The sequence below is a fragment of the Physeter macrocephalus genome, chromosome 5, assembly GCF_002837175.3.
Source record: "Physeter macrocephalus isolate SW-GA chromosome 5, ASM283717v5, whole genome shotgun sequence".
Classification (NCBI taxonomy): Eukaryota; Metazoa; Chordata; class Mammalia; order Artiodactyla; family Physeteridae; genus Physeter; species Physeter macrocephalus.
This window is the reverse complement of record NC_041218.1, coordinates 70,091,734-70,102,951: the sequence shown is the minus strand read 5'-3', so window position 1 is coordinate 70,102,951 and position 11,218 is coordinate 70,091,734. Positions and strand designations below refer to the sequence as shown.

Here is an 11,218-nt window from a genome sequence, read left to right as displayed (position 1 = left end):
CAACCCAGTAATCCCACTACTGGGCATATACACTGAGAAAACCATAATTCGAAAAGAGTCATGTACCACAATGTTCATTGCAACACTATTTACAACAGCCAGGACATGGAAGCAACCTAAGTGTCCATTGACAGATGAATGGATAAAGAAGCTGTGGCACATATATACAATGGAATATTACTCAGCCCTAAAAAGAAATGAAATTGAGTTATTTGTAATGAGGTGGATGGACCTGGAGTCTGTCATGCAGCGTGAAGTGAGTCAGAGGGAGAAAAGCAAATACCGTATGCTAACACATATATTCTGAACCATTCAGAATATGGTTCTGAAGAACCTAGGAGCAGGACAGGAATAGAGACACAGACATAGAGAATGTACTTGAGGACACGGGGAGGGGGAAGGGTAAGCTGGAACAAAGTGAGAGAGTGGCATGGACTTATATACACTACCAAATATAAAATAGATAGCTAGTGGGAAGCAGCTGCATAGCACAGGGAGATCAGCTCGGTGCTTTGTGACCACCTAGAGGGGTGGGATAGGGAGTGTGGGAGGGAGATACAAGAAGGAGGAGATATGGGGCTGTGTGTATATGTGTGGCTGATTCACTTTTTTATAAAGCAGAAGCTAGCACACCATTGTGAAGCAATTGTACTCCAAAAGAGATGTTAAAAATAAATAAATAAATAAATAAGACATCTCCCCCTCAAAAAAAAAAATAGTGGATTATATTACACTAAGGCTGTCAGTAGTCAAGGAAATCATTTTTCACCCTTAATATTCAAATGACATAACAGGAGCTATATGTACCTTATACATATAACTATTTTATACTGACACCATTAATCCACATCAAACATTTTGACATTATAAAACTCTTTATCATATAAAATATTACTGTCACTTGATGGAATAGATTTTTATTTTTGTCCTCCTTCATCTTTTTTTTTCACAAAAAATATATTAGTCAAATACTTGTCTGATAAAAAAAAAAAGTTGTGAGAAGAAAAGGAAAAAATAATTGAAACAGGGTCCAGTTAGGAAAACAGAAAGCACTCTAGGTATTTCAAACAGTGGGATGTTAATACAAGGAACTGGTTTCAAAGGCATTGGAAGGGGTGGAAGAGCAAATGGAAGGATTTGGGACTGGAGGACCAAAAGGGACGAATCAGTGAGACCCAGAGATCAGAAGATGCGAGTGCCATGCCGCTCAGCTCACAAGCTGGTGCTGGCTGTGGTGAGACACTACTGCAGTTGGTTCCAGATCCATTGAAGAGGCACTACTTCGAGCAGAGCTGGAACTGCTGAGAGCAGTGCTGCCTATGCCCAGGCTGCTGCCATCCAGATCACCTCCCCTCCATTGTCACTACAGCTTCATCAGTAACTGCCCCCAAGGACCAGAGCCAGAAGCAGAAAGCTGCCCTCTTCCTCCTGCCTTCTGCTGTCTACCACCATTCTACTACCTTCTGTTTTCTGGTTGCTCTTTCTTGTCCTTCGGGCTCCATTTCATCCTTGTCATCAGGACCACTGTATCCCTGCCTGTCCTCGCTAAACACACTGCTCCCAGGGTGACCTCATCACAGCACCATTTCTTTTTTTTTTTTTAATTTTTGTTGGGGTGTGATTGATTTACAATATTGTGTTAGTTTCAGGTGTGCAGCAGGGTGAATCAGTTATACATAAACATATACCCACTCTTTTTCTTTTTTTTCTTTTTTGGATTTTTTTCCATATAGGCCATTATGGAGTATTGAGTAGAGTTCCCTGTGTTACACGGCAGGTTCTTATTTGTTGTCTGTTTTATATATGGCAGTGTGTATATGTCAATCCCAGTCTCCCATTTATCCCTCCCCCCCTTTATACCCTGGTAACCATAAGTTTGTTTTCTACATCCTTGACTCTACTTCTGTTTTGTAAATAAGTTCATTTGTACCGTTTTTTTTTAGATTCCACATATAAGCAATATCACGTGATATTTGTCTTTCTGTGTCTGGCTTGCTTCACTCAGTATGACAGTCTCTAGGTCCTTCCATGTTGTTGTAAATGCACAGTGCCATTTCTAATGGCAAAAACATGATTCTGAAATGACTCAAGTGTTCAACAGTACAGCATTGGATAAATATAGGTTATTCTTTAGATGGAATACTATGCACCATTTGGTGAAAACTGCACTGTACATCTGTTGACATTGAGAGACATTTATGGAATTGCTTAGTTAATAAACCGTGTTATAATATTACATGTAAAAAATGTATATTTAACAAACAATTGGTTTTCTCCAAATAATTCCATAAAAACTTCTGTACATTTAACGTGTTTCCCTTAAAACAAACTGCTGCTGTTGTGGTTGTTACACTTGTGTTAAATAGCCAGTTAACTGATATTTTATGAACCTTATCAATGTCAGAGAAAGAATTTTTAAATAAAAATATACTTTTCAGTTTATAGGTGGGGTATGATTTATTAGTGATACAAAATAGGTACATTTATTCCAGGAGAATTTTAGGAAATCAATGTGGAGGTATAAATTTGGTTCAAAATGTACACAATGGAGTACAAGCCTACCTTGGAGATACTGCGGATTTGGTTCCAGACCATCATAGTGAAGAAATATTACAATAAAGTGAGTTACACAAATATTTTGGTTCCCCACTGCATATAAGTTATGTTTACACTATATCGTAGTCTATTCAGTGTAAAATAGCATTATGTCTAAAAAATTTTCACACACCTTAATTAAAAAATACTTGATTGCTAAAAATGCTATCATCTAAGCCTTCAGCGAGTTATGGTAGTACCACTAAAAATCACAGATCACCATAACAAATATAATAATAATAAAGTTTGAAATTTGTGAGAATTACCAAAATGTGACAGAGAGATAGGAAATGAGCAAGTGTAGTTGGAGAAATGGCACCTATAAACTTGCTTCATACAGGTTTGGTACAGACAATACTGTACTGACTTCAGACTATATTACAAAGCTACAGTCATCAAAACAGTATGGTACTAGGCAGAACGAGACATACAGATCAATGGAACAGAATAGAAAGCCCAGAAATCAACCCATGCACTTATGGTCAATTAATCTACAACAAAGGAAGCAAGAGTATACAGTGGAGAACAGACAGTTTCTTCAACAAGTGGTGCTGCAAAGATTAGAGAGCTACATGTAAAAGAATGAAATTAGAACAGTCTCTAACACCATATACAAAAATAAAATAAAAATGGATTAAAGACATAAATGTAAGACCAGATACTATAAAACTCCTAAAGGAAAACAGAGGCAGAACAGTCTGTTACATAAATCACAGCAATATAATATTTTTTTGGATCCATTTCCTAGAGTAGTGGAAACAAACCAAAACAATAAACAAATAGGACCTAATTAAACTTAAAAGTTTTTGCACAGCAAATTGAGTCCATACACAAAACGAAAAGACAACCTATGGAGTGGGAGAAAATATTTGCAAATGATGTGACTGACAAGGGATTAATTTCCAAAATATACAAGCAGCTCATATAGCTTAATATCAAAAAACAAACAACCCAATCAAAAAATGGGCAGAAAGCCTAAATAGACATTTCTCCAAAGAAGACATACAGATGGCCAACAGGCACATGAAAAGATGCTTAACATCACTAATTATTAGAGAAATGCAAATCAAAACTAGAATGAGGTATCACCTCACACCAGTGAGGATGGCCATCGTTAAAAAGTCTACAAATAAGAAATACTGAATAGGATGTGGAGAAAAGGGAACCCTCCTGCACTGTTGGTGGGAATGTAAATTCGTGCAGCCACTATGGAGAACAGTATGGAGGTTCTTTAAAAAACTGAAAATAGAGTTACCATATGATCCAGCAATCCCACTCTCAGGCAAATATCTGGAGTAAACTCTAATTTGAAAAGATACATGCACCCCAGTGTTCACAGAAGCACCATTTCCAAAAGCCAAGATGTGGAAGCAACCTAAATGTCCACTGACATGTTAATAGATAAAGGAGATGTGATACCTATATATACAATGCAATGTTACTTTGCCATGAAAAAGAGTGAAATAATACCATTTGCAGCAACATGGATGAACCTAAAGATTATCATATTAAGTGAAGTAAGCCAGACAAAGACACATATCATATGATATCACTTATATGTGGAATCTAAAAAGATGACACAAATGAACTTATTTATGAAACAGAAATAGACTCACAGACATAGAAAACAAACTTATGGTTACCAAAGGGGATAGCAGGGGAGGGGTGAGAGATAAATTAGGAGTTTGGGATTAACATATACACACTACTCTATGTAACATAGATAACCAACAAGGGCCAACTGTATAGCCCAGGGAACTATACTCAATATCTTGTAATAACCTATAATGGAAAAGAATCTGAAAAAGCATAGATATATATGTATATATGTATGTATAACTGAATCACTTTGCTGTACCCCTGAAACTAACACAACATTGTAAATTCGCTATTTCAATTTTAAAAAGTTAAAAAAAAAAAGGATTAGATGCCTGATTTGCTCCATTTTTGTTTAATAAAGCCTCTAAAAACACAGACCTAACGGGGAGAAGCAGCAGAATGACATGTCAGTTCCCGCTGACGTTTTATTATGGATTAATGGCTCAGATTAGCCACCTGCCAATTGGTGAACTTTGGGGAAAGGGGCGGAGAAAATGTGGAGAGCATCTGTACAGGCCAAAGTTCAGGCATCAGAGTGGAGGGCCCTGGGAAGTCAAGGAAATAGCCTGAAGACAAGGGCCACTAATGATGTGTTACACAGGGAGGGCTTGACACCAAGAGTGAACTTCCTCTGTTTCATATTTTGAATCCAGCTGTTAAAATCATGGGACTTGCCCAGACCTAGAATAAAATAAGTGTTCATTGAGTTTGTACGTATCTGGAAGCATCATATCTACAGATTAGGGAAGAATATTGCAAAGAAAAAGTGCTGTGGTTGCCATGTAGTCTTACACGGGCCTAAGTAGTAATTCTCCTGCCTTCATTGTACAAATAGTTGATTGAGAAAGATGTTAATGAACAATTATCTCAAATGACACTTTTAATCTGATCAGCTATGGAGAGCTAAAATGAACAGCCTAATACAAAAATCAGGAGAAAGATCGGACAAGGGAAAATTTAAAATGAAATGACTATAATAATCAAGTGATCATATTGCGTCCATGTTAAGTAGTTTTCCAGCTTAAAATTATATATGAAATGTATGTTTAGATCTGTTATAAGTATATACACACATTCAAAAATATAAAAGCAAATCTGTGTTTTCCTATTTATTTTCTAATAAAACTGGGTGTCTATTTCAGGGTCATGCATTTTTTGAGAAGGACATATTCATTGCATTTAATTTCTATGATCTTGTGCCAATCTGGATTTCATTATATATAAAAAAATCCACTTTGTGCTTAAAATATTGATTGTGAAAAGGTCTTAGAAACCTAGTAGTTAGTGGCAAAAAAAGTACAGTGATTACTAAAAAAGAGAAAATGAATTCACAATTGATGTTCATATTCACTGAACTAACTTCCCAGGATGTGTAGTTTGATTTCCTGGGGGACATTAAGTAAACAAAAAACATCATACAAGCTCTGATATTTAGTAGTTTTGTGACTGCTTGGTAAACCACATAAATTATGAGTTCCCATTGCCTCACCAGTAAACTGGGTACCGATTCTCCAAGTTTGCTGTGAGAATAAAACATTATAATCTAGTAAAGGCACCTAAGACAATGCCCAGCCTAAGCAAGGGTTTCATTGTGCATTAATCTTACCTGTGAATCTGAGCCCTTTGCTTCATTAGCTTTTCTCCTCCATTTGGAGGGATAATACATAGGGGCCTGAAAAAATAGAAAACCAAAAACAGAGAAACAAAATAAAACTACAAACTGTGCAACATTGTATTTTTTGGTAAGAAGGTAAAAGCATTTTAGGTAATACGATAAGATCTTTGTGTTTTAATTAGGGATGGGTCCTTAAGGAAATAGAACTGGATTTATAGTTTCAAAAGTGGAAAGATTTAGTTAGGAAGTGGTGAATTAACAACAAAGGCAGGGACTGAATTACAATCTTTCTCACACTCTTGTTAGATCAGAGGTTCTTAATATTTCAGAGATCCTAGATGAAAGTATGGATAGTCTAGTGGGTGGAGAGTAGGGACGAGGAGAATTATGACATACAAAATTTTACACACAGTTGTAGAGGTTTCATTCTCCCTAGACTTCAGCCAATGAAATAATTCATGTGATCCTAGACACTAGATTGAAAACCAATAAAAATTTCTGCTGCCAAATATTTTTCAGATACCAGTGCCTTGCACAGCACAAAGTATCAATTAGTTGCTCAATTAATATTATGGATCCAAATTAAACTATTCACCACGATATCATAGATTTATCATCTCCGTCCCACTTGAAAGCTGTCTTCTCAGCTATCCCTGTGCCAACATTAACCCATATTCATATACAAATGTAATTCACTGCACAGTCTACTAACTTTCACAAATACTCCCTTATCTTGATATTACTTTGCTTGGCACCACGTGAGAAATCCCATGAGGTCATTTTACTTGAAGTACAGTCAAAAGAAACAAAATCAAAACCAGCCTTTAAGTATATTGCATTTGATTTCTGAGGCAACTCCAGAATGTTAATATTATTCTTGACTCCTGCTTCAAAATAACTTTTGATTTTATTTTTGGTATTTTTTTTTTTATATTGTGGATGTTATAGGCTGAAAGTAACACATGGATTTGAATAAAACTATCAGATTAGCTAATGTGAAGAATAATGGTTCTCTAGAAAGAACAAGGAGGTTCATATGAAACTGAACAACCTACCCATCTAATCTAAATATCCGGGTTTAAGAGGGTTTTGTTGTTGTTGTTATTTTCATATCCAGGCTTTAATAGCAAATTCATGGCAGTTGAGGGTATTTTCTGTGAATGAATGACTGGCCTCAGTTAATGGCCTTGGCTTCACTTTAGTCCATCACCCCAGAATGTTCCCCATGCCTTCATCTTATTAGTTAACTATGTCTCTTTGTACGTTTTAATGGATCTTTCAGTAATTGTGATCTTTCTGGGGAGAGGCAAGTGGTCATATTTTAATCATTTGAAGAAGTTTGCACAGTAAAAACAAATATGGAGAAACCCTTTCACAGCTTTCCCCATATCCCCAGCTGTTTGGACATTTTTCATCATCACTCTAATAACACATAAAATGGAGATCATAAAAGAAATCCTATAGCTTAATTTTAGTCTATAGGTAAAGGGTAAGGGTTGACTTTGGAAAGCTCTGAGGTGTAAGGACTATGACCAGTGCCTAGATTTTACCTCAAGAAGAGGAGAAGGTGTGTGTGTTTAGGTCATTATGGCATTTAGATGACACACAATGAAAATTTCTGCAACTGGTTAATTCTTCCTGAGGATGGCTGTATTATCATTCTTGCTAGGATCATAAGAAGTCAACAGTTTTACTTGGTTAAATTTTGGTGATTTATTGGGAATGTGTGGTTACTCGAAAGCAAAGGGGTAAACTCAATGAACTCTTATGATTGTTTATTATGATTTAGTATGTCTTCAATTTTAAAGAGAATTTTGCAGTTACAGTTTTACACCTGGTAAGATCAAAAGACTAAGTAGTTAAGTCAGCAGTGTTTAGAATTTAATTCATGTTGGGTGAAGTTCATAATATGGTAGATCACATTGCCTCAGAGAGAAATGATTCCTTAAGAGTGTTTTTATTTCTCCTTTTCCAAAGGCTTCTTAAACTATATAAATAATGAGATTGTTTAGTACAATACAAACAACATGCAATGTATCCAAAAGCTGGAAAACAGTTCTGTTTCATTCACTGCCTAATTTACATAGCCCCATACCTAGAAATGACCCAGATTTGTGAGGATATTTTATTTTAAAAGCCACAGAAACAAAACGTTTTACTCCTACTCTTCACATAACATGTTTTAAGTTGGGTTGGCTAAATTCTATCAGTGAGCAACTGCTAGATTCAATTTGAATAATTTAATTGCTTAAAATATGTATATTCATTTTCCCCTAGAAAGGTATTTCTAACTCAGTTGAACAGAAGTATTGAATCAATTTTAATTGTTCTTCCTCTCTGTATTTTATTTCTTCAGATTTTTTTTTCCATCTGCATTGCTTTCTGGGGAGTAAGAAGCATGAAACAACTTGTCTCAGACCCTCAGAAATGACTAAACGTTTGTACACAGCTCTCTTGTTTTAATCATTTGTCCACAACCATAATATATTACTACTGCCTATGGAAGTATAATTATCTTATACAATGATTGTATGAACGGTTTCTCTAATGTGAGGTAAATACAGTTATCTACTCTTGCTTCCTTTCCGCATTTATTATTCTCTATTAAAATTAAAGTCAGCTGCAGTTACTTTATTGCTAGGGTTGAAAGAAAATGATTTCAAATAGAATGATGTTACATCCACTGGTAACATCTAAGCCAATGAGTATGAGAAGAAACGATAAAACTTCAAAACAGTAAAAAGAATGAAGATTTTATTAGCATTGTTTAGATAACTTTTCATTTGCTATCTGCTAAAATTGTGCTTGGATACATATTTGTTGTCATAAAAATGTATTACATGAGCTGTCTGCCTAAGGCTAGGTTTACCTTTGAAAGCCATATAACCTAAGGAGTAACATTACAGAAAATGACATCACTGAAATGAAAATCGCCAGAATTCGGCAGAATTCATTTATTCCATAGATTAATTTGTGATACATCTGTCTAATGTGTTTGGTCAGTTTGTTTTGGCACATTGAGGAGTGTGCAGTATTTCTGTGCTATTTTAAATTGTCACAATCATGTTAAAAGACTCTCTAAATAAAATTGCCCAAGCATTGTGTGTATATTATTCATTGGGATTGTAAAAATCTGCCAAGTATTTCATTAGGAGGGAACTGACAGAGATAAGCACGAAATGGTTCAAAGGGGGAAGGTCTGAAAACAGTTGGAATTTTTTTCTTTCCTTCTTCCAGTATTTCTTAGATGTAAAGTTACAATTTAAGTAACCAAAGTTATAAGCACTAAAACAGTTAATACTGTCCTTCACTGAGCTTTGCCTATATTCTTTGCTGGTTTAAAGAGACTGATCAGTTGGTTGACTTATTTTTAATATGTGTTTTCTAACCTTTGAACAGAGAAAAGTTGTGGAACTAGTAAAAAGAATCAAACTGCAGGTGTCTGTGTGGACTCATGATGCAAAACTGAAGCATATTTATTTTGCAGACTGGAAAAGCAGAGGAAGATTAAATTTTGCATGATGGAAAAAATTAAATTATTTCTCAAGCGTCAGAAGTAGGGAATTGGCTTTGCTTCATTCATCTTTTTTTACTTCTTAATTTAACACAGAGCTAGAGCAAATACTTGAACCCGTAACAGATATTAGCCCCTATTCTCCCTTACCAACAGTTCTTGCTGGGCTTTACATATTTAGAATCGTATTAAAGCAGGGAAACCTCTGTTGGCTTGAAATTGCTAATTTTATAGCATAAAAACTCTGAATACCCATATTCTACATCCTAAAACCCTTCAGTCTATAGGTTACAGCCTTCAAGAACAGCAAAGAAAAAAGAGCTTCCACAGATCTGTAGGTAGATATTTAATGTGTTAGGACAGTTTATTGGTTTCCCCATGAGTCATGTATAAACATGTATATATGCTTGAATATATATGAATTTATAGGAGTGGTCTAGGAATGAGCTTAATAATGGAAATAAAGAATTCAAAATTGATGAAAGATATTTTTATGCTGAAGTTTAGTTTTCTTTTAGTCAACTCAATCCATTTTCTTTTCTCTCTTAGTTACTCTCACTATGATTATAAATTATTATTATTATTATTTTTTTTAGAAATGCAGACATTTTCAAGCTAGGAATTTGCAGGCCTTTGAAAGTAGAAGTGATTCCCAAATAGGTAGTATTCCCAAGGCCTGTGTGTGTTAATCAGGGCACTTTTTTCTTCACCTTCAACCTTGTTAATTTTCCAGTCAAGTTTTCTCTTGTCGAGCACTAATACATGATGACAGATCATATAACTATTATTAATGTTGTAAATTAATCTTGAGTGATGCCATGTAATTTATGCTTACTCTTGACTGGAAACACTTTACCTCTCTCTCTCTCTCTCTCTCTCTCTCTCTCTCTCTCTCTCTCTCTCTCTCTCTCTCTCTCTCTCTCATTCTCTCAAGAGAAAAAGCACTAAAAATAGGGCTCATCAATTACTCAGCACTTGTACTGGAGAGAGGTCAACTGACTTTGAAATGATTATGAATATTCTCAGGTTTGATAATCTACCATAAGGAAGGCTAGAGAGAGGGAAGACATATTTGTTTATTGAGTAATACTCGATTAGCGTTCTTTCCTTTACTCTCTAAAATCCTGGGAATTAAGTGCTGTTGATACCATTTTATAGAAGAGAATTCTGAGGCTGAGAGAGTTTTACAAACGTGCTCAGACCTATCATGCTTAATCGATTGTCAGAAGAAAATTTAAAACCTCTGAGTTCTGACATTGAAGGCCATGTTTCTCCTTTACATGATATCAGATACCCAAGGCAAAACTTTAGAATACAGGCTCAGGAGTTTAAGTTCAGAGAACTTCCTATTCAATTTGATGCTCCAAGGTACAAAACAAAGTTCAGAAAAAAAGTAGTTTGGTTACAGGATGGATTAGTTGACTAGGTGCATGAGTACAGAACATATGATCTTTCTGAAAGTGATAAGGCCCCAGGTTATTTTATAGGTTTGCCATATGTCTAAAAGAAGTCCATTCCTGTACTTGATTTAATTTGATAAAATTGCCCATTACTCTAGCTCTATTTGTTGTGTTTACTTCCCCTTCATCTTGTTCTTTCTAATTATTTTGGTTAAACTTAATCTAATCATCTCATGGCCATGATATTCAGCAATATGTGGATCTGTCCTTGAGTATCTGAAGTTCAATTGATCACCAAAGTACATGAACCTTTTTTATAATTAACATTACCAGCTTGCATTAATGTTTATCAGAGGTTCTCACATTTCACTTTACTGGTCATATATGATTCAATTATTCAGTGTACGTTCTGCAGTAGAACCATTGAGTGGAATTCTTTAAGGTATGGTGTACATTATGATGAACATAATGTGATTTATTAGGGAGAGCAACAGT

General features: G+C 35.3%; 1 protein-coding gene across 1 annotated transcript in view; it reads left to right on the top strand.

Annotated features, from left to right (window-relative positions):
* Window positions 1–8,893, top strand: part of AGMO (alkylglycerol monooxygenase) — a 348,225-nt gene extending 339,332 nt beyond the window's left edge. Inside the window, exon 13 of the mRNA XM_007110783.2 lies at window positions 8,166–8,893. Coding sequence (XP_007110845.1) covers window positions 8,166–8,240 — 75 coding nt within the window. The 3' untranslated portion in view covers window positions 8,241–8,893. The remainder of the gene's footprint in view (window positions 1–8,165) is intronic.
* The last annotated feature ends 2,325 nt before the right edge of the window (window positions 8,894–11,218 follow it).